Source organism: Panthera leo, chromosome D3 (genome assembly GCF_018350215.1).
Source record: "Panthera leo isolate Ple1 chromosome D3, P.leo_Ple1_pat1.1, whole genome shotgun sequence".
Classification (NCBI taxonomy): Eukaryota; Metazoa; Chordata; class Mammalia; order Carnivora; family Felidae; genus Panthera; species Panthera leo.
Window position 1 is genome coordinate 21287815 of NC_056690.1, and position 25237 is coordinate 21313051.

The 25237-nt window shown below is 44.3% G+C and overlaps 1 protein-coding gene across 13 annotated transcripts in view; it reads right to left on the reverse strand.

Moving 5' to 3' along the window:
- DEPDC5 (DEP domain containing 5, GATOR1 subcomplex subunit) overlaps nucleotides 1-25237 on the reverse strand; it is a 147026-nt gene that overhangs the window by 26791 nt on the left and 94998 nt on the right. For 12 of the 13 annotated variants that reach the window (XR_006195092.1, XR_006195091.1, XM_042909807.1 and 9 more), the window contains 6 exons: nucleotides 17547-17701; nucleotides 13556-13633; nucleotides 12916-13048; nucleotides 10731-10839; nucleotides 9263-9487; nucleotides 4358-4527 (listed from right to left, as the gene is read on the reverse strand). Coding sequence is in view for 10 of the 13 variants with exons in the window: in XM_042909807.1 (XP_042765741.1) it covers nucleotides 4358-4527; nucleotides 9263-9487; nucleotides 10731-10839; nucleotides 12916-13048; nucleotides 13556-13633; nucleotides 17547-17701 (870 nt within the window). In the remaining 3 variants the exon portion in view is untranslated. Of the gene's footprint in view, nucleotides 1-4357; nucleotides 4528-8319; nucleotides 8447-9262; nucleotides 9488-10730; nucleotides 10840-12915; nucleotides 13049-13555; nucleotides 13634-17546; nucleotides 17702-25237 lie in introns of those variants that run through there. The other variant, XR_006195093.1, reaches the window with a different exon arrangement.

The window sequence follows — 25237 nt, forward strand, 5'->3', positions numbered from 1 at the left end:
GGGAAGCACAGAAACAGTGTCATCTCCAAGTTAATTCAGACAAGAGAAAATACTTCCCAAGGAGCGAAGCCGCCACAGTGGCGGCATACATATTGATTGGCATGTTCATTTATTAATGTTCACTGGATCCAAACCAATCCTGGTCAGGAAAATGCACAGTTTAACCTCCTGACAAATACCTGAAAAACTGTGAGTTAAGCACACAGCTCGTCCTCACAGCTTTATGCAACTTAAGTGTTTCTTCTGGAAGGAAGAGACTGGAGAGAGCTATTTCTTGCCTCCTAAATCGCCTTCTCATTCTACAGGATGTTGTAGGAAGGTCACAGGATATAAGTTAAGTCCTTCTAATTATGTCCTTTATCAAAAATTTACTAAGTCCAAAGTATCAAATAGGAAAACAATCCACTCAAGCTGGCTGAAAGGGACATGACGCAGGGTGCGAGATGACTGTGGTGGCCTCTGGCCAAAAGCGATAAGCCCTGACCTGGCAGAATGAGAGCCACTCTCCCACAAACTCCCAAAAGCTGTCTGTCCAAAGATTGACTGAGAACAAAAGTTAACTGTGGCAGCAAGACAAACCTCCCCATCAATAACATTTTCTCAGAGAAAAGTGGCAATTTTCTACATTTTAAGATATTTTTTTAACCATAAAACTGTGTATATTTAAAAAAAAAAAAAAGTTGGTGCACATGGCTCTGGCATACAGAAGAGATTTGTGTTAAATGTTATTTCAAAAAAATCTAGTTTGAGCCATAACTTGACTTAAACAAATATGAGTATGTCAAAAATTGAAGGGGACCACTCTTAGCTGTTTTCCCAGAAACACCTGTAACAACAACAATATATCAACAACAAAAACCAAGATCTCTGTTCAACCAAAATAACTTTTTTTAAGATTTTATTAAAAAAAATTTTTTTTTAAGTTTATTTTGAGAGAGAACACAAGTGGAGAGGGGGCAGAGAGAGAGAGGGAGACAGAGGATCCAAAGTGAGCTCTGTGCTGACAATAGAGAGCCTGATGTGGGGCTCAAACTCACAAACCGTGAGATCATGACCTGAACTAAAGTCAGACACTTAACACTAAGGCTCTTTTTATTTTATGTAATATTTTTAAATGTCATATTTCATATTATAAATATGCATTATAATATTATAAACATTATATAATATAAATATGTGCATAATATTTACCCTAATAAAATGTGATTTATAACAAATTTGGACACTACCTTAAAATAATAATTAATCTACAGTGCGCCTGGGTGGCTAAGTCAGTTAAGCATCCGACTTCAGCTCAGGTCATGATTTCACAGTTCATGGGTTCGAGCCCCGCGTCTGGTTCTGTGCTGACAGCTCAGAGCTTGGAGCCTGCTTCAGATTCTGTGTCTCCCTCTCTCTCTGCCCCTCCCCTACTCATGTTCTCTGTGTCAAAAATAAATAAAAAAACCTTAAAAAAAATTTTTTTTAATAATAATTAATCTACACTAGAGATTTCTAAAAACCTAACAACCTAACAAAATATAGTTGACTCTTGAACAACATGGGGTTAGGGATGCCACCACCCCATGCAGTAAAAAATCTGAATATAACTTTTGGCTCCCAAAAAACTTATGCTTACAATAAAATTAGAAAAAAGAAAACATTATTAAGAAAATCATAAGAGAAAATACATTTATAGTCCTGTCCTGTACTTCTAAAAAAAAAAATCCACATATAAGTGGATCCATGCAGTTCAAACCTGTGTTGTTCAAGGCTCAAAACTGTAATGATAAAGGGATTAGCAGCTTTCCGTGGGTTTTACATGAATTGGTGTGAAAAGTGTATTTTGAAAAGACTGTTGCCATATTCCCCTGAGGAGATAAATACTCTTCTTTCTTTCAAACTGTGACTATATGTGCATGTCCATGAATGTTATGGTCATGTTCTGAGATAGGACTATCAGTAGGGCTTCCAAGGAGAATGCTTAGCCTATTGGGTCAGAGGGTTAGTTCTGCCTGGAGGGAGTGGTCATCCCAGTGATGACTGGCTGGGGAAGTGCCAGTGACTTCTATAAGCTGAACCAGACAGGTGGCTTGGTGTCTTTTTTGATTTGGACCTTAGTATGTTCCAGTGTTCCAGGGGAGGGGTCCTCAGGGGCACTAAGGCCATGTGCAGGCAGACTGGGGCTGGACAGACAGAGACCCAGACAAACCTTTTCCCCAGGATATCATGTCTTGTGGGACAAAACTAGGCCTCTGAGCCCTGGACAGAAAAACTATATGCTGGCAGCTGATGTTGTGCTCACTCTCTTTGGCCATCTCCTAGCTTTCCATAAAGTCTTTCTGAACTTTCTGGCTGCTCTCAGCTCCGTGATGAGATGTTTGAGCCAGTGTGGGAGGAGAGCGGGACCCTGTTAAAGCTTGAGAAAAACTTTCCTTTGGATTGAAGGGGAGAGTGTATAAAGTGAGTGGCAGACTGCAAAGATGGTTAAAGAGAGCACCTGGAAGATACTGACAGCTTGGCTACGGAGTATCTGTTCCACAGGTGCTGGGACTGAGGGTGGGGAGTGGCCTGAGTGTGGGCAATGAGTGACCTGATTAGACAGGCCAGGGAAGACTGGAGGAGGAAAGACAGGCAGAAGACCAATTAAAAGAGGGCTTCTGAGCTCTGGCACTCATGACATCTGGGCTGGTTAATTCTTTGCCCTAGAGACTGTCCTATGAGATGCATTGTAGGATGATGCACAACATCCTTGGCCTGTACCCGCTAGATGCCAGTGGGTGCACTCTTCTACCATTTCTGCCAAGTAAAACTGTTTCCAGATATTACCAAATGCTCCCACAGGGGCAAAATTGCACATTCGCCCAACCCCTGTTGAGAGGTAGGGTTAAAAGCAGTCATGTTCATTGATAGGGACTGGTTAAGTAAATGATGATACAAACAATGAGGCAAAACAAAAACAAAAACAAAAACAAAAACACAACGATGAGGCAGACTTATTTTTGCTGATACTGAGGATATATAATAGGACAAAACAAAATGCAACACTAGTTGCACTTGAACCTTGAACAACACTAGTTTGAAATGCTTAGGTCCACTTATATATGAGTTTTTGTTTTTGTTTTTGTTTTTTTAATAAATATGGAAGAGTACTATAAAGGTATTATCTCTTCCTTATGACTTCCTTTAAAAAAGGAAATCTTACTTTATTGTAAGAACACAGTATGTAATACATATATATAGCATACAAAATATGTGTGACTTGACTGTTTAAGTTATCATTAAGGCTTCAGTTTAACAATAGGCTATTAGTAGTTAAGTTTTTGGGAAATCAAAAGCTAGACTTGAATTTTTTACTGCATGGAAGGTCGGCATCCCCAGACCCTCCATTGTTCAAGTGTCAACTAAGTATGTAGTCCAAGCTACCATATGTTAAAAAAAAAAAAAAAAAAAAAAAAAGGCAACAAAGCTTTGTATATGCATATAATCTCTCTAGAAGTACACTCAATAAAGTGGTAGGGTATTGCTTTTATTTTTATTTTTTTTTAATATTTTATTTAATCTTTAAACCCAGTGTGGGGCTTGAACCCACGACCTCAAGATCAAGAGTTGCATGCTCTACTGACTGAGCCAGCCAGGTGCCCCGGGTGGTTGCTTTTAGATGGGAGTCCCAGGGAACAGGATAGGACAAGGCTGGGAGAGGGACTTTTCACTCTAGACCAGTGATTCTCAACTGGGGGCAATACTCCTCTTCCCTGGGGACATGTAGCAATACCTGCAGACGTTTTGTTTGTCACAAGGAGGGTGTGTTACTGGCATTTAGGGTAGAGGCCACAGATGCTGCCCAAAATCCTACAATGCACAGGACAGCCCCCCCACAAGAGAAAATAATCTGGCCCTAGATATCAAGAGTGCCAAGGCTGAGGGGCACCTGGGTGGCTCAGTCAGTTGAGTTGCCGACTTCAGCTCAGGTCATGATCTCATGGTTCGTGAGGTCGAGCCCCACATCAGGTTCTGGGCTAATAGCTCAGAGCCTGGAGCCTGCTTTGGAATCTGTGTCTCTCCCGCTCTCCCACTCACACTCTATTTCTCTCTCTCTCAAAAGTAAATAAACATTAAAAAAAATTTTTTTTAATAAACAAATAAAGTAAAAAAAAGAGTGCCAAGGCTGAGAAATCCCAACCTATTCCCTTTAAGCTGTTTGAATTTTTTACTGTGTTTAAATTTTTTGTATGAGGCTATTCCAGCAGTGTAGGTAAAAGGTAACTGGAGCCTGAACTAAAGAAAACAAAAAGTGACATGAATCTCTACCAAGCATCCACTGTCCCCCTCTGCAAGGTGAGCCAAGGCCCTGACCACAGCATGAGGAGGTTCTCACCATCTCGAAGAGGACGGCGGCGGTCACCGCCATCCAGTGGAGCTTGATCTCGAAGGCTGCATTCAGGGAGAAGTTGCCATGATAATAACAGCTGCACCACTCTAACCGGTCTGTGCGGTTGTTCACATCCACGTCCAGGGTCACAGTCCTCTGCTCCGGGACAGTGGCAGCTATGTCAGAGCATTGGAGGGGTCCCAAGAGAGAGAGGGAAAAGAAGGAGCGGGATGAAGAGGAAGAACAAAATGCAGAATTACCTAACAGAAAATCACAGATTCTAGAAGCTTCCTGAAAATCATCTAGTCTGGAGGTCGGCCAGCTTTTTCCATAAAGGGACAGATAATATTTTAGGTTTCACAGGCTATGTGCTCCCTGTTTCAGCTACTCAACTCTGTCATCATAATGCACAGCAGCCAGAGATGTTATGTAAATGAATAGGTTGGGCTGTGTTCCAGTAAAACTTTATTTACAAAAACAGAAGGATTTTTTTTTTAGGGCAGTGAAACTATTCTGTATGATACTACAATGGTGGATACCTGTCATTACATATCTGTCTAAACCCGAGATGTACACACCAAGAGTGAACTCTAATGGAAACCTTGGGTGGTGGCATGTTAATGTAGGTTCAATTGTAACAAATGCCCTGTTCTGGAGCAGGGCATTGATAGAGCGTGTGTTGGGGCAGGAAGTATATGAAAACTCTGTACTTTCTACTCAATTTTGCTGTGAGCCAAAAAGTGCTCTAAAAATAAAAATTATTATACAACAAACAAACAGATGGTAGTCCAGATTTGGCTGGTTAATAATGCCACAGTTTGCCTCCCCCAGTCTGATCCAACTCCTTCACTTACAGATGAGGAAGTAGTAGTAGCCCATGGAAGGGAAATGCCTTGCCCAAGACCAGAGTCAGAGCTTCAGCTTCAGGCTGAACTCCAGATCTTCTCATTCCAGTGACCCACAGAAGGACACAATGGGACAGACAGCACAGACCACAGTGAGGAGGAAGTCTTGATTTTCTGGTTTCAACCCAGGAAGGCAACAGTTCTACAATATGTTCTCAAGAAATGAAACCTCATAATGAAGCTCAACACCCTGTTCCATTGACTGTGTTGCTTTCAGATCCCAGGTCGGTTTCAGACTAGCTCATCCTGTCTGGAACTCCTGCTCAGAAATCATACTCAAACCCAAGATAGGGGTGTTTTAGAGATGGATCAATCAAGCTCCTGACCAGACTAATAGCACTAAACAGGCTCAGAAGTAATGAAAAGATCAGGGCTCTGCTCTGCCTGACTGGGCAGTGCTAGACCTAGGGTTTCTACAAACCATTATCAGCTCCTTTCGCCCCCGCCCCCGTGAATCCAATGGTATCTCTTTATCTGAAGCTGTCAGCTTAGTTCTGCATTTGGCAGGTAGAAGCCCTGAGTGGCTTTTATCACTGACAAGGACAAAACAGCTCTTGAGTCAGCAATTTTCATGAACTTCTGTTGGGAGGCAGTGGAGCCATGGCTTAGGATGGTGAATGGGTATACAGCTTATCATTCTCTCAAAACCAGAACATGTAAAATGGGAAATGTTCTTGATGTCGAGTTGGAAAATCTGAGCTCTGCCATTTAGCCGTGTGCCCGAGAACATTCTTCAATTCCCTGGTTTAGTTCCTCGTTTGCAAACTGAGATGGTGCCCGCCCAGCTGCTTCACAGAGTAGGGGTGAGGATCAAGTAAAACATGGCTGCCAAGGGGTCACAGATTACCTCCTGCTTTCTCCTTTAGCCACCTCACTTGCAGCTCTCGTGTTCTTCCCTCCTCCCCATTTAGGCTACAAGCTCACCAGTGCTCAATCTGAGGCCTGTCAATGACTCCCATGGATACTGCTTAGCCATCTGTGACACTTCAGGCTAAAGAACATGGCAACTCCAATGCTAAAAGTCTCATCAAAACTAATTTTTATCTCTGCCTTGTGTTCCTGATTCATAGCCCAACCACAGTAGCCTTTCACTTAATAGCCTCAATCAAGGGAGGAAAGCTTTGTTCTCTGGTCTTGGACAGTATATTCCTCCCCCGTGTGAAAAGTCCAGGTCACAAAAGAAAGGGCACTCGACAAACACCAGCAGTGATCTCGCACATCTCTTTTCTCCCATCTGGCATATTCATTTCAGAACAGGCTGGTGTGAGGAACCCCAAGGAAGTATATTGTTCAGCCAAGTAAACAGTTATAGGCTCAAGATACCACTGGCTTCATACTTCAGGAGTGAGATCTGACAGTATGGATGCGGCCAGCAGGCGATGTTGGTAAGGGTGTAAGCCCCAGCCAAGTTGCAGCTTTCAGCGCCTTTTCTGAATCACTCCTTACTTCCATAAGAACAGACTTATTCACCTTGGGACAGTGAGATATAGTGAGTCCCAGTAAATAAGTACAAACCCAGAGAAGGAGCAGACTGAGCATCCTTTACCAGGGTCACAGCGAGGGGGCTAGCAATGACCTGGGCAGGGGATCAGTGCCACTGGAGGAAAGAGTGCAGTCTCAGGTAGGACACTGGAGATCAACGTTAACAACCGGAGCTGCCCAATAACAGGAAGAGTAGTCACAAGAGTGAGTGTCCTGTTGAGAGTTTTCAGGGAGCAGCTGGCTCCCCACTTATTAGGAGTGGGATGGAAAATATTCACACGTCAGGGTTTGGACCAAGATGCTCAGCAGCCTCTTCTGACCCTGAGACCTAGTGGGGTTATCAAGAAAAAGCTGAGAAGTAAAAGGTATCTGCGTGGGCTTAAGGGACTTGGTGCTGCTTCTTCCAGAGTCTCAGATGCCCCTATGGCTTCATAGCTCAGTGACACAGGGTGACATGAGTGGGTGAGTGGGAGTCACCACAGGCCAGGGCAGATAGGACTGTGCAGCACCATCAGGCATATTAAAACAGCTTTCTGCTGAGAAAGACAGCTTTCCAGTTAAGAATCAGAAATGTTTAAAGAGGAACATGTCAAAACAAACAAAAAAGGGAGCAGGTCATAAATGATACATAGGCCCTTTTCCCCCTATAAATCATGTTAATTTTTTTCCTGAGGAAAAACCCCAACACTGAAGACAGTCCAATTCAAAAACAACTCATCTTTCTCACTTAGGTAAATGACACAGCAGAAGTCTATATTCTAATCTGAAAAAAAAAGATGGGGAAAAGTATCTCATATTTTAACACAAAGGTCTGAGGGGTGTTACCAGATAGAATTAGCAGTAATAATGCTGTGTCAGGTTTAAAAGGACAAGAAACTCACTTCCTGTTGGAGGGGTGATGGGAAAAGAAGCAGATGAGTGAAATTCCCCTGTAACAATCATGGGAGCCACTGGAAAGCTAATAAAGGGATATCTTCAAGAAAATATGCATGCATGTGAGACTGTCTAGTTTCAGAATCAATGCTGACCCCCTAATGCCCATGTGCAGACACCAGTGAAGAATGCCTGCTTAATAAACTACCTGCCAAAGACATAAATCCTCTCTTCTCCCTTACTCTCCCTATGTTTTGGACAGATGACTTATTTTTCCATATGCTGCTCCTCTTTATGTGCAATTTTCTGAAGTAAACTGGTTAAAAGTATCTTTTAACCAAAGGTAAACTGAAATGATTTGAATCTCATCTTGAGCCTGGGACTATGGTGGGCAAGAGAGAGTTCTACCAGCCTGCTGGAGGAGACTCTGGAAATGAGGATGTTCATACAGAAACTGTCAAGATAGCCTCCAGAACCAGGGTGATGACGCAAAGGGAAAAGTTCCTAAGCATTTTCCAGGAGCAGTAACTCAGACCAAGGAGTAAGCAGGGACGTTGGGCAATGTCAGGAGATATTCTGTCACACTTGAGGGTGGGGTGCTACTGGTAACTAGCAGGTAGGGAGTATGTGGCCTCTTTGTTTCCAAAAGATTTCAAGAAGGTGGAGAATTAGAAATGCAAAACAAGGCAGAGGGGAAGGCGTGACTACCTGGGGGACAGAGGAGCCACTCTCTTCAGTTTTGTCTTCTCCATGCCCCAGTTCTCACAGTGCTGGGGTGAGGCTATAAGGTGAGGTCAAAGCTGTCTGGATCCAAGTGAATCTGAGGATCTGGAAACTGTAATACCTATTAACATTTCCATTCTAGCAGCTGGGCACCGCCAGGCAAACTAAGTAGAAGGTGCTATTTCACTGCAGTCTAGTCTACATTACATTTCCTTCCTTTCTTCCTTCTAGAGGCCTTTTAGGATCTCTCTCTCTAACCTGCTATTGAGACAAACCTCATGACACCCTGCCTAGAGCACACATTATGCCAACCCGTCAGTCCAGTCCTTGAGAACAGGGGTCCCATTTCCTACCAGAGGCCACCACCATTCAATAAGTGGGTGTTTTGTCCCTATCTTGGAGCTGCAGGGACCAAAGAAAGGCAGGAAGACTCCTAGTTTACATTCCTCAATGTGGTAAGTACATTTGGGGAGGAAGGGCAGAGGGCAGATTTGCACTCAGCCTGAGTGTTTAGAATGGATAAACTTCAAGGTTCCTTCTTCTTCAGAGATCCTAGGACACTAAGATCCTAGGAAGGCCTGTGGCAGGTACTAAACCAGAAGCGAGCACCAGCTCATATCCCCTGTATTCTGGATGCTTCTTGGGAAAAATGGCCACATTGTCTATTCTCTCCTATTTGTGCAGGGTTAGCACTGTGCCCTGATTTAAGAACTGTCTAACACTGTTTATTGGTTGAGACAATGAGCTTGACCCATGCAGCCAGTGGGAGCTAGTGCAGGAGCCCACCATGCGGACGAACAGAGTACCAGTATGACAGCTGCAGTGGCTCTAATCCTGGTCCACACGGCATTGTTCCCTTGGCTGGCTGCCACTCTCCCTCAGCCACCCACCAGCACATCCCCAGGTCCCATCTGGGTCGAGCATCTACCTAAAAGTGCAGCTGCCTGGCTCCGCCCCCCAAAGCTTCGGCTGAAAGAGCTGTGTCTGCTTGCATAGGAGGCTGGCCGGCTGGGCAGCCAGGGCAAGAGGAAAGCAGGAATCTCGGAGTGCAAGAGTTCTTCAGCTACAAAGGCCACCTCAAACCACTTGCGCTGGAAGCTGGCGAAGTCATCCACTGCTGTCGTGTGCCAGGTAGTGGGCTGCTGCATGGCCACTGGGAAAAGCAAAGGGGAGAGAAAGTGCTTATTTTCTTGATGCAAGGCTGAACCTTGAAAACACTATGCCAAGTAAAAGTAGCCATACACAAGAGATCACATATTACACGATACCACTTAAATGAAATGTCCAGAATAGGCCAATCCTTAGAGACTGAAGGCAGATTGGTGGTGGCCAGGGGCAGTGGGGAAGAGAAGTTTGGCAGTGACTGTTAACATGCACAAGGTTTCCTTTCAGGGTGATGGAAACGATCTGGACCTAGACAGAGGTGGTGGTGGTTGCACAACACTGGGAATGTACTAAATGCCAGTGTTCACTTGAAAATGGTTAATTTTATGTTACATGAATTTTACTTCAGTTAAAAAAATATGTTATATCCTCAGTTTCAGACCTCTACTTTCAGAGCAGGTAATAGTAACCAGGTTTTTTTCTACTTGAAGGTAAAAGAGGTATCTATTGGCCAAACTGGGAACATAAGGGAAGAGGTGGCAGCAGACATATCAGTGGCTACCAGAAAAACACCTGCACAGATCCACTTCTGACACGTTCTTGGATAAGAGAGCATAGAGAGAGGGCACTAGCTGCTTCATCTGATGCATGTATGATTCCTGAAACCCAGAGGCTGAGAAGCCATTTGTCTGCAGGAGGGGGTCACTTCCAGCCAAGGTCCTGGTGGGCAATGGCTGGACTGGACAAGCGAGTGTCTCCAGCTCTGACCTTGCTGGAATTGGTCCCCCTCTTGGGAATTGTTTTCTCATTAAAAGGAAAAAAAAAAAAAAAAAAAAAGACTTAAATTGTATCTTAGAAAGCATGCTAGGATTTAATAGTCTTTCTGGGGTAAGAAATGGAGTCTAACAAGTAAAAAGTGCTGTAAGTTACTGATTAGAGCCTGGCATGTTATACTCAGAACCACCTGTACTGGATGGGTGGAGAGGGGCACTGTAATTAAAAGGGGTAACCAAAAAATGGCCCGTGGGGATTTCCTCACATCAGATCCCTTGGCCTCTTTTAGGTTTATCTTCCATCCACACTGCTGTGACGAAGAACATAGTATAGCTTTAAGAAATACTTGTCACTCCGATTATGCTTAAATTAAGTACAAATGCTCAGGAAGCTGACAGATCTGTCTTCTTAGAATACAAAGTCACACAAGGAACTCAAGAAGCACCATCACTTTAAAGAGCAAGCCAACAGGAAAAACACTTGCCCCTTTGGGCAACAGCATTCGCCTCATCTCTGACCTCGGTCAGGTTCTTTGTCCATGACTATCTTGTAGAAATAGAAGCCGTAGATGAAGGTCCGCCAGACTTCACCAGATGCGTGTGTGATGAGCTGCTCTTCCAGCATTTTCTAGAAGGAGAGACATTGAAACTCTAAAATTCCTGTGGAGGGACATCTTAGAGGTATAGCCCTCATTTATACGCTGGAGTCAAGGGAGTGACAAAACATCGAGGAGACCCTACCCATCACCCCTCATCAGCCATGATGATTGCTCTATGATAAATGTTGTTCCTGACGTGAATTATATTACACAATGCAAATACATATTATAATACCATCAATTATTTCAAACATACGAAAAATATAAAGAAGATCCAGGTACACCACCACACAACTCGAACAAAGTGAACATTTTGCTTATATTGACTTCAGATCTTTTCTTTCTTTCTTTCCTTTTTTTTTTTTGTTCATTTTATTTATTTTAGAATGAAAGAGACAGAGAGTGGGGAAGTGGGGAAGAGGGAGAGAGAGAATCTTAAGCAAGCTCTACAATCAGCATGGAGTCTGACCTCAGGCATGATCCCACAAATCTGGGATCATGACCTGAGCTGAAATCAAGAGTCAAACACTCAACTGATTGAGCCACCCAGGTGCCCTGACTTCAGATATTTTTATAAAAAAAGAAAGGGGGAGAGGGGTGGCTCAGTCAGTTGAGCACCAGACTCTTTGTTTTGGCTCAGGTCATGATCTCACAGTTCATGAGTTTGAGCCCTGCGTGGAACCTGTGCTGACAGCATGGATCCTGTTTGGGATTCTCTCTCTTCCTCTCTCTCTGCTCCCCCTCCCCCCACTCTTCCTCTCTCTCTCTCAAAAATAATCTTAAATATGGACTCTAATATGTCCCATTCCTCCTCCTCTCTCACCAAACCACCAAATAAGTGGTTAGTGTAATGTTGCATTAGTGTAATGTAGTATAATGTTATTCTCATGCAGGTTTTAATAATTTTATTATATAGACATGTATTGATAAAGAATATGAGGTATTTTCATGAGATTTTAAATGTTAAATAAAGGACATAATACTATTGTTATTTTGTATATTGGATTTTCACTCAACATCATGCTTCAGACATTTATCCATGTTGACATGTGTCCCTCCAGCTCATTCCTTCTAACTGCTGTAGAAACATTCCAATGTGCAAATAAGAAAATTCAATTCTTAGAGAGACAGGAGTATATGTAATAAGGCACAGGCCATGCAAAACTGCCTATTACGACGCCCAAAGAGACAACTGAGGATTGCATGCTTATTTTTTTTAATTTTTTTTAATGTTTATTTTTTTATTTTTGAGGGAGACAGAGAGAGAGAGAGAGAGAGAGCGCACGCAAGTGTGAGCAGGGCAGGGGCAGAGAGAGGGAGACACAGAATCCAAAGTAGGCTCCAGGCTCTGAGCTGTCAGCACAGAGCCAGAGACTGCATACATATTTAAGTCAGTTACTGATTTTACATTTCAGTGATGACAAGCCAGCTGGTCAGCATGGTAGTTATTTCTAGTGGGGTGCTCTGTGTGGACAGAATGGTGTGAACCACATCAGCCAACTTGACCTTTCCTATTTTTTTCCTCTCGAGCTTAAACAATGTCATTAAATTCAGCAAGTGTTTGCTACATGCCTACACCATGTGCCAAACAGCATGATGATATGCAAATGGACAAGAAGAGGTAGCTCTGCCCTCAAGAAGTCTGGTCAAGGTGGGAGACAAATGAAATGAGATAGAATTTTCCTTCTGTTGTGCTAAGTGCTATGACAGAGTAAATACAGGGCACCAGAAGGTCCATGAGGCAGAGCCTTGGATCCTGAATGAGCAGGAGTTGACCAGGGGGGAAATAGGGGCTCAAGGTCAGAGGGAAGGCATTTCCTGGGAATCTTTTACAGAGATTCCTCCAAGGTTCAAAAGTGCAGACTCCATCCAGAACATTTCAGCTCATGATAAATTCTGACAGATCTTTAAGTCAAGGTATAGTGTCTTTCAAATCAAAACCTGTGGGTTCATTGATTCCAGACAGGCCTCACACTTACTAAAAACAGAGCTTCACCCCAACCTACAGATCACATTACTGAAAAGGGCAGCTGCTTCAGAGACCAGCTCTGATTTCATGGGGGTCTGAGCAGACAGTTCTGTGGGTCCTGCCCACACTCTCTCACCTGCATGATGTCGATGGCCATTGCCTGCGTCTGGACACCCTCCACATTGTTCACCAGCCAGTGCACCACCTCCGCACTGATGAAGCAGCATGGCGAGAGGCCCTTCTGTTCCGAGAGCAGCTGGACTCCTGTCCTGAATTCCAACGTGGCGGGCAGGAAGCAGGGTATGTATGCACAAGGGCAACAAGCAGAAAGAGAACATGAAAAAGAAGGGACTCCCACTAAAGCATTGAATATCTGAAGGAAGGACCTGTGCAGCACAATTTCTCTACACTATTCCTAAACCCACAGAAATCCGCAAGACAGAACAAAAGGTGTTATAGGGGGAAAAGGAAAAGAGGAAGGAAGAAGGATCTGACATTCAGAGCATTACCTATATTTGTCAGGCATTATAGTAGGTAACTTACATAATTATTTCATTTAGTCCTTATATCAAACCTGTCACTTAGCCACTAGTATCCCATTTTACAAACAAGATAACAGAGGCTGAGAGAGGTCAAGTAACCTGTGCAAGGTCTCGCAGCTGGTGAGCAATACAACCAGGTATGAATCCACCAAATCACACTGCCTGTGCATCACCATGGCTCAGGCCTGTGGGATCCTCCCGCCCTTGCACTCACACACATGATGAGCCACTTACGAGGGGTGCTTCATGGCTTCTAGGATCTCCGTCAGGGTGGAGGATGAGGTTAAGGAGCTTGCTGCCAACTGCTGAGAGCTGTAAACAGAGTGTCCAGTCAGCAAAGCAAAAAGGCACATTCACGGTCATAAGCATGAACCTTAGGAACTACTCCCTCTACTTCTTACAGAGCTAGAGGCCAAAGATGACATTGATACTGATGGTGTTCAAGCAAATGCTAGACAGCTACATCCTTAGGGATATCTCAGAGGGGTTCCTGCTTTCAAAGCGTACACATTAAGATAAAAAAAAAAAATCAAAGTGGTTTTGTGTTCAGACTTGCTTCCCTTAATAAGCACCTCCCCTTTTAATAATGCCTCAGGCACTTCCAAGAGATCTCCGTGGACTGTTCTGATTTTGCCCCCAAGGCCCTCCCCATCATTTAACCTCACCAGAGAGTGCCAGGTAATGAGGTAAGAGCATGGGGACAGAAGCCCAGTATCTTCACTTACCAGCTGGAGGGGCTCTAACTTTTCTTGGCCTAAGTTTCCTCATCTGAAGAGGGGGATGATACTATTCCTAGATTTCAGTGTTGTTGTGAGGCTAATGCATGTAAAATAGCATGTCTAGGGCTGATACCCACAAAACCCTAAAAGGTAAACATTACTGAATATAATAACAACAACCTTTTGAAACTCAGATTAAAGGAGCAGATGAAGGTCAAAGAGCTGAGAGGTATCAGGGTCCAGGTTTGAATCCAGGTCTGACTGCTTCCAGAGCCCGTATCTTTCTACCACCTATTGCCTGAGTTCTTCCTCAATGGGCTGATGGTACCTTTATTTTTTATTTATTTTTTATTATTTTTTTTAATGTTTATTTATTTTTGAGACAGAGAGAGACAGAGCATGAACGGGGGAGGGTCAGAGAGAGAGAGGGAGACACAGAATCTGAAGCAGGCTCCAGGCTCTGAGCTGTCAGCACAGACCCTGACGCGGGGCTCGAACTCACGGACCGTGAGATCATGACCTGAGCCGAAGTCAGACGCTCAACCGACTGAGCCACCCAGGTGCCCCTATTTATTATTTTTTAAAATGTCTATTTATTTATTTTTGAGAGAGAGTGAGGGAGGGGCAGAGAGAGAGGGAGACAGAGAATCCCAAGCAGGCTCCGCATTGTCAGCACAGAGCCTGATGTGGGGCTCAAACTCACGAACCATGAGATCATGACCTGAGCTGAAATCAAGACTCGGATGCTTAACCAACTGAGCCACCCAGACTCCCCTGGGCTGATGGTACCTTTAAACATGCTTAATACTCAGCAGCTGAGCCCAATTCACTGGGTGTGGGACATTCATGCCACGTACTATACTAAATCTGGGGCTTGTTCCAGAAGCTCAAGTCCATAAAACTTCTCTCTTTCCTCAGCCTCAGCCTTCTCCTATTTGGAGGGTCCAGGACTCAGTGGAACATTTCAGGATCTCAAGTTAAAAAAAGCCTGTGAAGGGACACCTGGGTGGCTCAGTCAGTTAAGCATCTGACTTCGGCCCAGGTCAAGATCTCACAGTTCATGAGTTCAAGCCCTGCATCAGGTTCTGTGATGCCAGCACAGAGTCCACTTCAGATCCTCTGTCCTGCTCTCTCTCTGCCCCTGGCCCACTTGCTCTCTCTCTCTCTCAAAAAAGAAATAAAAACTTGGGACCTCATCAAAATAAAAAGCTTCTGCACAGCGAAGAAAACAATCAGCAAAACTAAAAGGCAACTGACAGAATGGGAGAAGATATTTGCAAATGACATATCAGATAAAGGGTTAGTACCCAAAATCTATAAAGAACTTATCAAACTCAAAACCCAAAAAACAAATAACCCAGTGAAGAAATGGGCAAAAGACATGAATAGACACTTCTCCAAAGAAGACATCCAGATGGCCAACCGACACATGAAAAAATGCTCAACATCACTCATCATCAGGGAAATACAAATCAAAACCACGAGATACCACCTTACACCTGTCAAAATGGCTAACATTAACAACTCAGGCAACAACAGATGTTGGCGAGGATGCAGAGAAAGAGGATCTCTTTTGCATTGTTGGTGGGAATGCAAGCTGGTGCAGCCACTCTGGAAAACAGTATGGAGGTTCCTCAAAAGATTAAAAATAGAACTACCCTATGACCCAGCAATTGCACTACTAGGCATTTATCCACGGGATACAGGGGTGCTGTTTCGAAGGGACACATGCACCCCCATGTTTATAGCAGCACTATCAACAATAGCCAAAGTATGGAAAGAGACCAAATGTCCATCGATGGATGAATGGATAAAGAAGATGTGGTATATATATACAATGGAGTATTAGTTGGCAATCAAAAAGAATGAAATCTTGCCATGTGCAACTACGTGGATGGAACTGGAGGCTATTATGCTAAGTGAAATTAGAGAAAGAGAAAAATCATATGACTTCACTCATATGAGGACTTTAAGAGACAAAACAGATGAACATAAGGGAAGGGAAACAAAAATAATATAAAAACAGGGAGGGGGACAAAACAGAAGAGACTCATAAATATGGAGAACAAACTGAGGGTTACTGGAGGGGTTGTGGGAGGGGGGATGGACTAAATGGGTAAGGGGCACTAAGAAATCTACTCCTGAAATCATTGTTGCACTATATGCTAACTAATTGGGATGTAAATTTTAAAAAATAAAAAATAAAAATAAATAAATAAAAATTTAAACAACAAAACAAAAACTGTGAAGACCACTCCCCTCTCCTCTCCCTGCCCGGAAGTGAACTTCCTTCTAATGCCTGCCTGAGTTCCCACTACAACAGCCTGGACAAGAGGCTATCCTGTCTGTGTGAATGTCTTCAACAGCAGAGAATGTAGCTCCTCTATGCAGTCCATTTCCCTGAAGCAGTATCAACCACTAGTCAGTTCTTTATCATGAAATGGGACCTGTTCTTTGTAATTTTCGTCATTGGTCCTGATTCGTGTCATTTTTGGCCTTCTCACCTCCAGCCTAAGCATCCCCAGTTCCCCTTCTCTTCCAAAAGCAGAACAAAACCTGCTGCTCAATGAGGAAGCAGAGAAATGCACTCCCTCCCTGTGCACCAGGCAGCCCCTCCAATCTCCTCCACATCCAGAGCTGAAAAATCAGCTGGACTTGATGGGAATGCAGGCCTGGGGGGACAAAAGAGACTACAGAAGTCCAGGCTGCCTGCTGCCTCTGAAGTGATCATCATCCCCAGAGTAAGCGAGGTGCAGTGCACTAGATGCAGGTAAAACTGACACAGACTGAGTGACAGAAAGGAAACTAAGTGACTGCTGGCAAGGGCCAGGCAGGCAAGGTGCCACAGGGGGCCTTGTGCTCTCAAATGAAGACAAGCCAAAGTCAAATCTGAGAACATTCAGCTAAGGACAGCTCAGTCAGTAGGACAGTGAGGCAACAAGACCAGATTGGGCAGAATATTATAAGCTAACACAGCTGGGAAGGAATTAAAAAAGAAGTTTTTCAGATTTGACAAATGGCATTAAAAGCTGGAGCTCTTTCTCAAGTAAACAAGGTCCAAGTAGCTTCTTTTTCCTCTGGATACTCAGGAGTAGGAAAGAACAGCCATGTTTGGGCACAACCAGCAACTCATTTGCTGTTCGTTCATTTCCTTAAGTGGCAGATACTGACTGCCTGCAATCATGTGCCAGGCAGTATGCCAGATGCCACAGAGAACAGGATAGACTCTGTCCGGGCCCCCTTCCCAAAGCCTCCTCCTGCACATGCCTGATACTTTTCTGTGTCTCTGTGGGCACCTTTTAGCTATTCTGGAAGGAAGGCAGGACACAGATCATTAGCCCTATCAAACAGGTGCTGGCAAGGCCTGAGTGGCCCAGGCTCCCAGGCAGAAGTCACAGCCACGTAAGAATTTGGGCCTGGGACTCTGGCCTCCCAAGCTCCGTAGCCTTTGAGGCCAGACAATCCCCACTGTCCAGAAGCATGAGTTCGGCCATACTGAACCTCACCTGCTGTCACTGGAGTTTGCAGAGAGGAAGCTCTGTTCCCCTGAATTCTGGGAGTTCCCAAAGGCCTGGCTGCTGCCTCTGTCCACAGACTGGCCTGTGCTTACCCCCAGACTGGTGCTGTCCAACACCGGGGTGGCTGTCTGGTCCACAGATACCTGTAGGAGATTTGAAAATGAACAAAAACAAAATTCTTTAAGGTTATTTACATACATGTAAACGACTCCATTCTTCTCTCCTTCCCAGGCCTCAGTGAGCCCTGGTGGACCAGAGCAATAAGAATTTGTGCACCCCACACAAAGGCTGACAGGAAACCACCATTCACAGTGAAATCCCCAGAGCCAAAGAAATGGCACCAGCACCTAACTCAAACCACAGATTTAAACTAAAGAAAATTCTCTACAGAAAGAGTAAGGGAGTCAGAATCATTCCTGTGAGACTGAGAAATAGGAAAGAAGGAACACAACTAGAGACAAATGGGTGAAGATCCCAACAAATGCCTTCGCTTACCATGGGGCATCCTTTTCCACTCTAACTCTCCTTTCCCATAGCTGTCAGTCAAACAGTCTTCTAAGCACCCAGGTCCAAACCTAAGGGGCACCTGAGAGCTCCTTTCCTTCTCCAGTTTCACCTCTAAAGAGAGGCCTAGTCCTGTGGCCTCCCCTCAGCTGACTCACATGTATCTCCAAGTGACACTCTTCCCACCAGGGGAAGGCTGTAACAGCCTCCTAACCGACTGCCTTGACTGCAGCCTCTCCCCTGAAGACCCTACCTGCCAGCCACCTCCCTTTTTCATCCTCCTAAAAAGACAGTTCTAATCCCACCGCTCCATGACTCTGAAATCTTTCAGGTCTCCCCATAAGGCTCACAGGCTCACAGGGTCTTGCAAGTCCAGCAAAAACAGCCCTGACCTGTGATCACTCCACACTGCCAGCCACTCACCCACATACACATTCCCAGCCAAATCAAACCCTGTGTGTTTAATCCTGTCTGTATGTTCCCCCAACCTGAGGTGCCCTTCCCTACAACTACAGGCTAAAAACCCATCAGTCTTGAGGACCATTTCAAATGCTGCTGTCTTCGTAAAATGTTTTCTGACTCACTTCACCCCAGCCCCCAAATGAAAATCATCTCTCTCTGTCTGTCTACTTTGGACCTCTATAACCCCTCTCCTGGAAGCTGCCAGGTTTTGCTTCATGTAATGGTATTATATTGGTCTCATTCCCTTTAAACATCTAAGAGCACAAGACCATGACCTGCTCACCTAGAAAAGTTGCACTGCACAGCAAATATCTGTGGAGAGAATAGCAAGACTTCCAGAGCACTTCAAGAAAAATGACTTAGTCCCTCTTACATGGGGCTCTTGAGTACTTCAGAATAGAGTCTTATATTATCAAATATTTTGTTGGGTATCATAAAAATCACTCCTTCTAAAACAGAGTGTCTCAACCTTGGCACTATTGCCATTAGCAGCCAGATAAGTCTTTCTTGGTGGTGGTGGTGGGGGGGGGGGGGGGCCTGTCCTGTGCCTTATAAGATGTTGAGCAGGGATGCCTGGGTGGCTCAGTCAGTTGAGCATCCGACTTTAGCTCAGGTCATGATCTCACAGCTCATGGGTTCAAGCCCCGTGTCGGGCTCTGTGCTGACAGCTCGAAGCCTGGAGCCTGCTTCAGATTCTGTGTTTCTCTTTTCTGCTCCTCTCCCGTTCATGCTGTTTTTGTCTCTGTCTCTCTGTCTCTCTCTCTCTCTCTCTCTCTCTCAAAGTAAATAAACATTTAAAAAAAATTTTTTTAAATAGATGTTGAGAAGCATCCTTCACCTTCTAGATGCCAGTAACACCATCCCCCCATCACTGCCCCCCATTTCCAGCTGTGACAATTAAAAAAATATCTCCAGATACAACCAAATGTGCCCCAGGAGAGACAAAGTTGTCCCCAGTTCTTAAAGAACCATATCCTACATCAGACTCAATGATTTGCAAAAAGAGGCCCAGACAGACTTTGCTAGCACCATAAATACATGGAGAAATGCAGCAAGCAGCAGCTTGCAATTACCAATCACCATCTGCCCCTAACTAGCAAGACTTAGGAACAGGTACTATGCCACAATATTAAATGAGAAGTTAATTGAGGGAAGCTAGACCCAATTCTTAGGTGCTGCCTTCCAGACCACTGTAGTGGGGTCATCTCTCATCTATGGCACCTGAGAATTGCCCCATCAGCCTAAACTGCCAGAAATCTACATGATTCCTACAGCTTTCTTTTAGCAGGGATGTGGTTAAGGAGTCCCTTCTAATTCAGAAATTGGCAAATATTTTTTGTAAAGGAGCAGAGGGTAACTACTTTAGGCTATGTGGGCTAGATGGCCTGTTAAAACTACTCAAATCTGGGGCACCTGGGTGGCTCAGTCAGTTAAGTGTCCAACTGTGGCTCAGGTCATGATTTCATGGTTTGTGGGTTCGAGCCCTGTGTTGGGCTCTGTGTTGACAGCTCGGAGCCTGGAGCCTGCTTCAGATTCTGTGTCTCATTCTCTCTTTGCCCCTCCCCCACTTATGCTCTGTCTCTCTCAAAAATAAGTAAATTTTTATTAAATTAAAAAAAAATTAAATTAAATTAAAATTAAAAATTAAATTAAAAATTAAAAAACAAAAAGGCAACTACTCAAATCTGCTTGAAGGATGGAAGCAGCCAGACAACGTAAATGAATGGGCATGGCTCTGTTCCAATAAGAATTCTTTCTTTTCTTTTCTTTATTTTGAGAGAGAGAGAGAAAGAGAGAAAGAGGGAGAGGGGCAGAGAGAGAGGGAGAAAGAAAGAGAATCTTAAGCAGGCTCCATGCTGTCAGCGCAGAGCCCAACACGGGGCCCGAACTCACAAACCATGAGATCATGACCTGAGCTGAAATCAAGAGTCAGACACTTAACCGACTGAGCCATCTAGGCACCCCATCTTCCAATAAGAATTATGTATAAAAGCAGATGGTGAGTCAGATTTGCCCGTTTCCTGACCTCACTTTTATATCATACAATGTTCATCTTTTAAGAGGCTGCTTAGATCTTAATACCAGGAAAGGTTATGCTTCTTCCAAGCAAATGGTTTGTCTTTTTATCTTATTACCACTCTGAATCCTGGAACAGATGTTTCCCACTTTTCTTTGGCTCCCAGATAGTACAGGACTGAATTTAGCACAAAACTCTAGATACTTTATAAGTCCTCAAATAATGTAGTATCTTGTATTTTTCTTTTATTTCCCCATCTAGTCACATTTTATTTTGGAGGTTCCATTTACTTCCATAATCCACCTGAATTAACTTTTCAGAATAAACAAAAAGACAAGAAAAGCTGGATAGACTGAATTGCAGTCTTTGTGCAGAGGCCTGGAAAGAGGCAAGTGGAGGGAGGTGCTTGGTGTTGGATGCAATTCCATTCATTTTTTTAAGATCTTATTTTTTGGGGCGCCTGGGTGGCTCAGTTGGTTGAGAGTCCGACTTCGACTCAGGTCATGAACTCGTGGATTGTGAGTTCGAGCCCCACGTCGGGCTCTGTGCTGACAGCTCAGAGCCTGGAGCCTGCTTCGGATTCTGTGTCTCCCTCTCTCTCTGCCCCTAACCCACTCGTATTCTGTCTCTGTCTCTCTCAAAAATAAATAAACATTAAAAAAATTAAAAAAAAAAAAAAAGATCTTATTTTTAAGTCACCTCTATAGCCAAAGTGGGGCTCGAACTCAACCTCGAGGTCAAGAGTCACATGCTCTACTGACTGAGCTAGCCTGGCACCCCAGATGCAACTCCATTTTAAGAGCCTTGTCCAAAATCCTCCTTCCAGAAGGATTCCATGTAACCTGCATAGATACCCTGCTTCCAGCAGCTGCAGTTGAATCTCTCCCTCTTTTCAGTAGGTTACAGTTAGGGACTTGCTTCCAAAGAACAGAGTATAGCAAGGGTAAAACAGTAACTTCATAATGGAGACAGCTGGCAAATACCGCATCACGTGCTGTTCACGTGACCGGCGATGTTGTATGGGTCCCATATACCAGCTATTATGTAGTGATAAGGAGCATGCTTTACCGCTGAGGTATTCTTGTCAAAAACCCACAACTCTACCATGAGAAAAACATCAAACCTACCCAGATTCAGAGGCATTCTTCAGGATATCTAGCCTGGGAGCCTCAAGACTCTCAAAGTCATAAAAATAAATAAAAACAAAAACAAAAACAAAAAACAAGTAAAGACTGAGAAAACTGTCACAGACCAGAGGGCACTGGGGAGACATGAAAACTAAATGCAACATGGTGCCCTGAATTGGATCCTGGAACAGAAAAAGGGCATTCATAGAAAACTGGTGAAACCCAAATAAAGTCTGGTATTTAGTCAATTAAACAAAGAAACCCTCTTCAGCAACAGCAATCCCCAGTCTCCTTCTCTTTTCCTATACACCCAAAGCCATGGGAGAAGATGAGGGGGGGAGCTCTGCCAGGGATGCCTTACAGGTTAATACCGTCCACAACAGGCACCTCCTAGGACCCTCCAACTCATGTGCCTGTCAGAGCCCTACTTTCTTAGGCTGGAGGACAATCAGCCACAAGGAAGCTGCCAGCCCAGCTCTCCAACTATACCTTGAGGGTGGTAGACAGAACACATTGCTTTGTCTTACCTGGAGACAAAATGAGCTAAGTGGTGTTCCTGGATTCCCCTCACCTGACTCCTTTAGGGCATTTAGAGGCAACATAAAGGGACCCATGACAGAATCTCATATTCAGACAGCTTGGGAATAACTCCCAGCTCCATAGCCAGGAGGTTTCCCAAGGTTTATAATATCAGAGAAGGACAGAATATCTTCCCAAATCAAATCTCTTCCACCTGCCCTCATGGAGTTTACCATCTGGGAGTGGGAAGGAAAAACAGACATTAGACAAGGAATGCCCATATTAGGACAGCTCTATGCCCAGAAGGAGTTTGGGATTTGCCATCTCAATTAAACTGGATTATCTCCACAGGTACAGCCTCCCTCCTCCACATGTCCATCCCAACCCCTGATTCTCAATGCTTATTTATATTTTTATATCTTAACATCACTCTAAAAAAGAAAAGACATTATCAATAACTAGACATATAATAAGATAAATACACAAGAAAACCCAGTGAAAAGGATAGAAAAAGTGAGAGAAAGAGAAAACAAGGGTAGGAAAAGTGAAATTTTAGAATCTAAGTAAGTACTTCGATGATAACATTTTAAACGTCTAGACCTGCGGCATGCAGTACAGTAGCTACTGGCTATATGTGGCTATTTAAATATAAATTAATTAAAATAAAATGTAAAATTCAGTTCCTCAGTTGCCACTTGTCAAATGCTCACTAGCCATGTGTGACTAACCATCTGTGTTGGACAGCACAGATACAGAACATTTCCATCATAGCAGGAAGTTTGATTGGACAACACTGTTCTAGAGCAAAGGCGGCAAACAAAAATATGTACAAGGACCAGTAGGTATATATTAGCACACCTGACTAAAGGCCATGGGCTGCTCCAAGGCCATGTGACCACTGCTGGGAAGGAAGCCAGACCCAGTGTCTAGCTTATTTCACAATACAAGACAGAAACCTGGATTTGTGTATGAAATCTCCTGATTTTTTAAAATATTTCCAACCACTTCAAAAATTAAAAATGCACAGCAAGGCTGAACATGTTTTTGGGAGATGGGAATGAAATGAATGTCCTGCAGGGAAAACTGTGCTCTTGGCAGAAGTCTGACACATAGATTTCTGATAAGAACCTGCCTTGATGGTGGAGGGTTTAGGTTAGGACAATGGTTGATTAAAGTGACCCTAGAGTCCTCCGGGCATGGGGGGGGGGGGCGGGGGACTGAGCCCCCGGGGGATGTGAGCCTTTTGTTCACTCAAGTTTCCAAAGAGGAAAGAAAAAAAAAAAAAAAAAGCACAACAGATCAAAGGGGGAAAAGTCTACTTTTAGTCACACTGACTCTGACTTTCCAGGGTTCCCACCAGCATGCTGTGCACTACTGTCCTAACAGCTTCAGAGTGCATCCTGCAAAAGCCTGGGGGCCTGTGGTAGCATCTCTGTTGCCATCACAGTTTGCAACTGCTGGGGGCTGGGAGACTTCTCCAATCCCCCACATACTTAAGCCAGAATGGTTCCATGTTTGTTGGGTTACAGTTCAGAGTTTGGTGTAAATTATCCATTGGGAAAGAAAGCGTTCCATTGTTCAAATAAACATTTTTGTGTCTATCTCCACCATCAGTATGTCGGAGGTGGTATTTACAGAGCCCCTCCCAAGTGCCAGGCTAGGTGTTAAAGAATCAATGGTGAGCAACACAGACATGGCCGCTGCCCTGTGGAAGCTTAGTCTCATGAAGTTGGGCACTAATCAAACTCAGTCATACAAATATAAAGGTAGAACCAGAAGAACTGAAAGGAGGGGCACTATGTAAATCTAAGATGTAGGATTTGACTAGACGACTAGGAGTTAACCAGGCACAGAGGGAACAGTATGTGCCAAGGCACTGTGGCAGGAAACCTGGTGCCTACGGCAGTTTAGAGAAAGGCTCATGTCATTGGAGTCCAAAAGTGAGAAAGAAGATGACAGAAGATGAGGTTAGAAAGGGAGGGAGGGCCTTGGTCATGTGGGACCTTCCAGGCCTTTGTAAGGATTTTGGCTTTTACCCTAAAGGAAAGAAAGCCACATGTTATGAACTGAATGTATGTTCCCAAAATTCATATGTTGAAGCCCTCACCCCCAAAGTGATTGTATTTGGAAGTGGAGCCTTTGGAAACTGATTAGGTTTAGATGAGGCCATGAGGGTAAAGCCATGATGGGATTAATGTCCGTTATCCTAAGAGAGACCACAGCTCTCGCTCTGTCTGCCACCTGAAGACAAACGAGAAGGTGGCCAGCTGGAAGCCAGAAGAGGGCCCTTACCAGGAACCGAATGTGCCAGCACCTTGATCTTAGAGTTTTCAGCCTCCAGAACTGTGAGAAGTCAATGCGCTGCTTAAGCCCCCCAGTCTATGGTGTTTTGTCACAGCAGCCCCAGCTAATACACTGTGGAAAGGTAAACCCTGGATGCAGGCTGGGGAACAGACTAGAGAGGGCTGGGATGGAAGCAAGAAGACCATGCTGGAGTCTGCCTCAGGACCAAGATGGGAAATGGTCACAGGGACAGAGGCTGGGGGGTGGTGATAGAAGTGACAAGTGACTTCACACGGGGCTGAGCTGCTGAGAGCCATACATTCCTGTAAGAATAACTAGCTGGGGGTCAGGGGGTAGGGGAGGGAAGAGACCCTAGCACCGGCTCAGGCCTCAGGTGGCAGGGACCTGTCCCCCTCGACCATGATATTCCTTCAGGCTCCAAACTGCAGACTAATGATATCATGAGGCTGACTTCTGAGGAAAATTTCATTACCAAGGGTTTCTCATGCTCTCCAAATTCTTCTGTAAACTTGTGATGATAAAAATCGATTTCCAGAGAGCAGGGCACGGAGAGAACTGTGTAGCTCTGTTCCACTTATCAGGCAGAGTGACACCTTCATTATCATTAGAATGATGAACTGGTGGCACAAAGAACCATTTTCCAAGACTGGTGCATGGCCCTGTTCCCTGCAACCCTCTGTGCACTGCTGTTTTAATTTTACAGGCACTTCCTTCCCAGAGCAGAGTTAGAGTCTAGGGTGATGCTG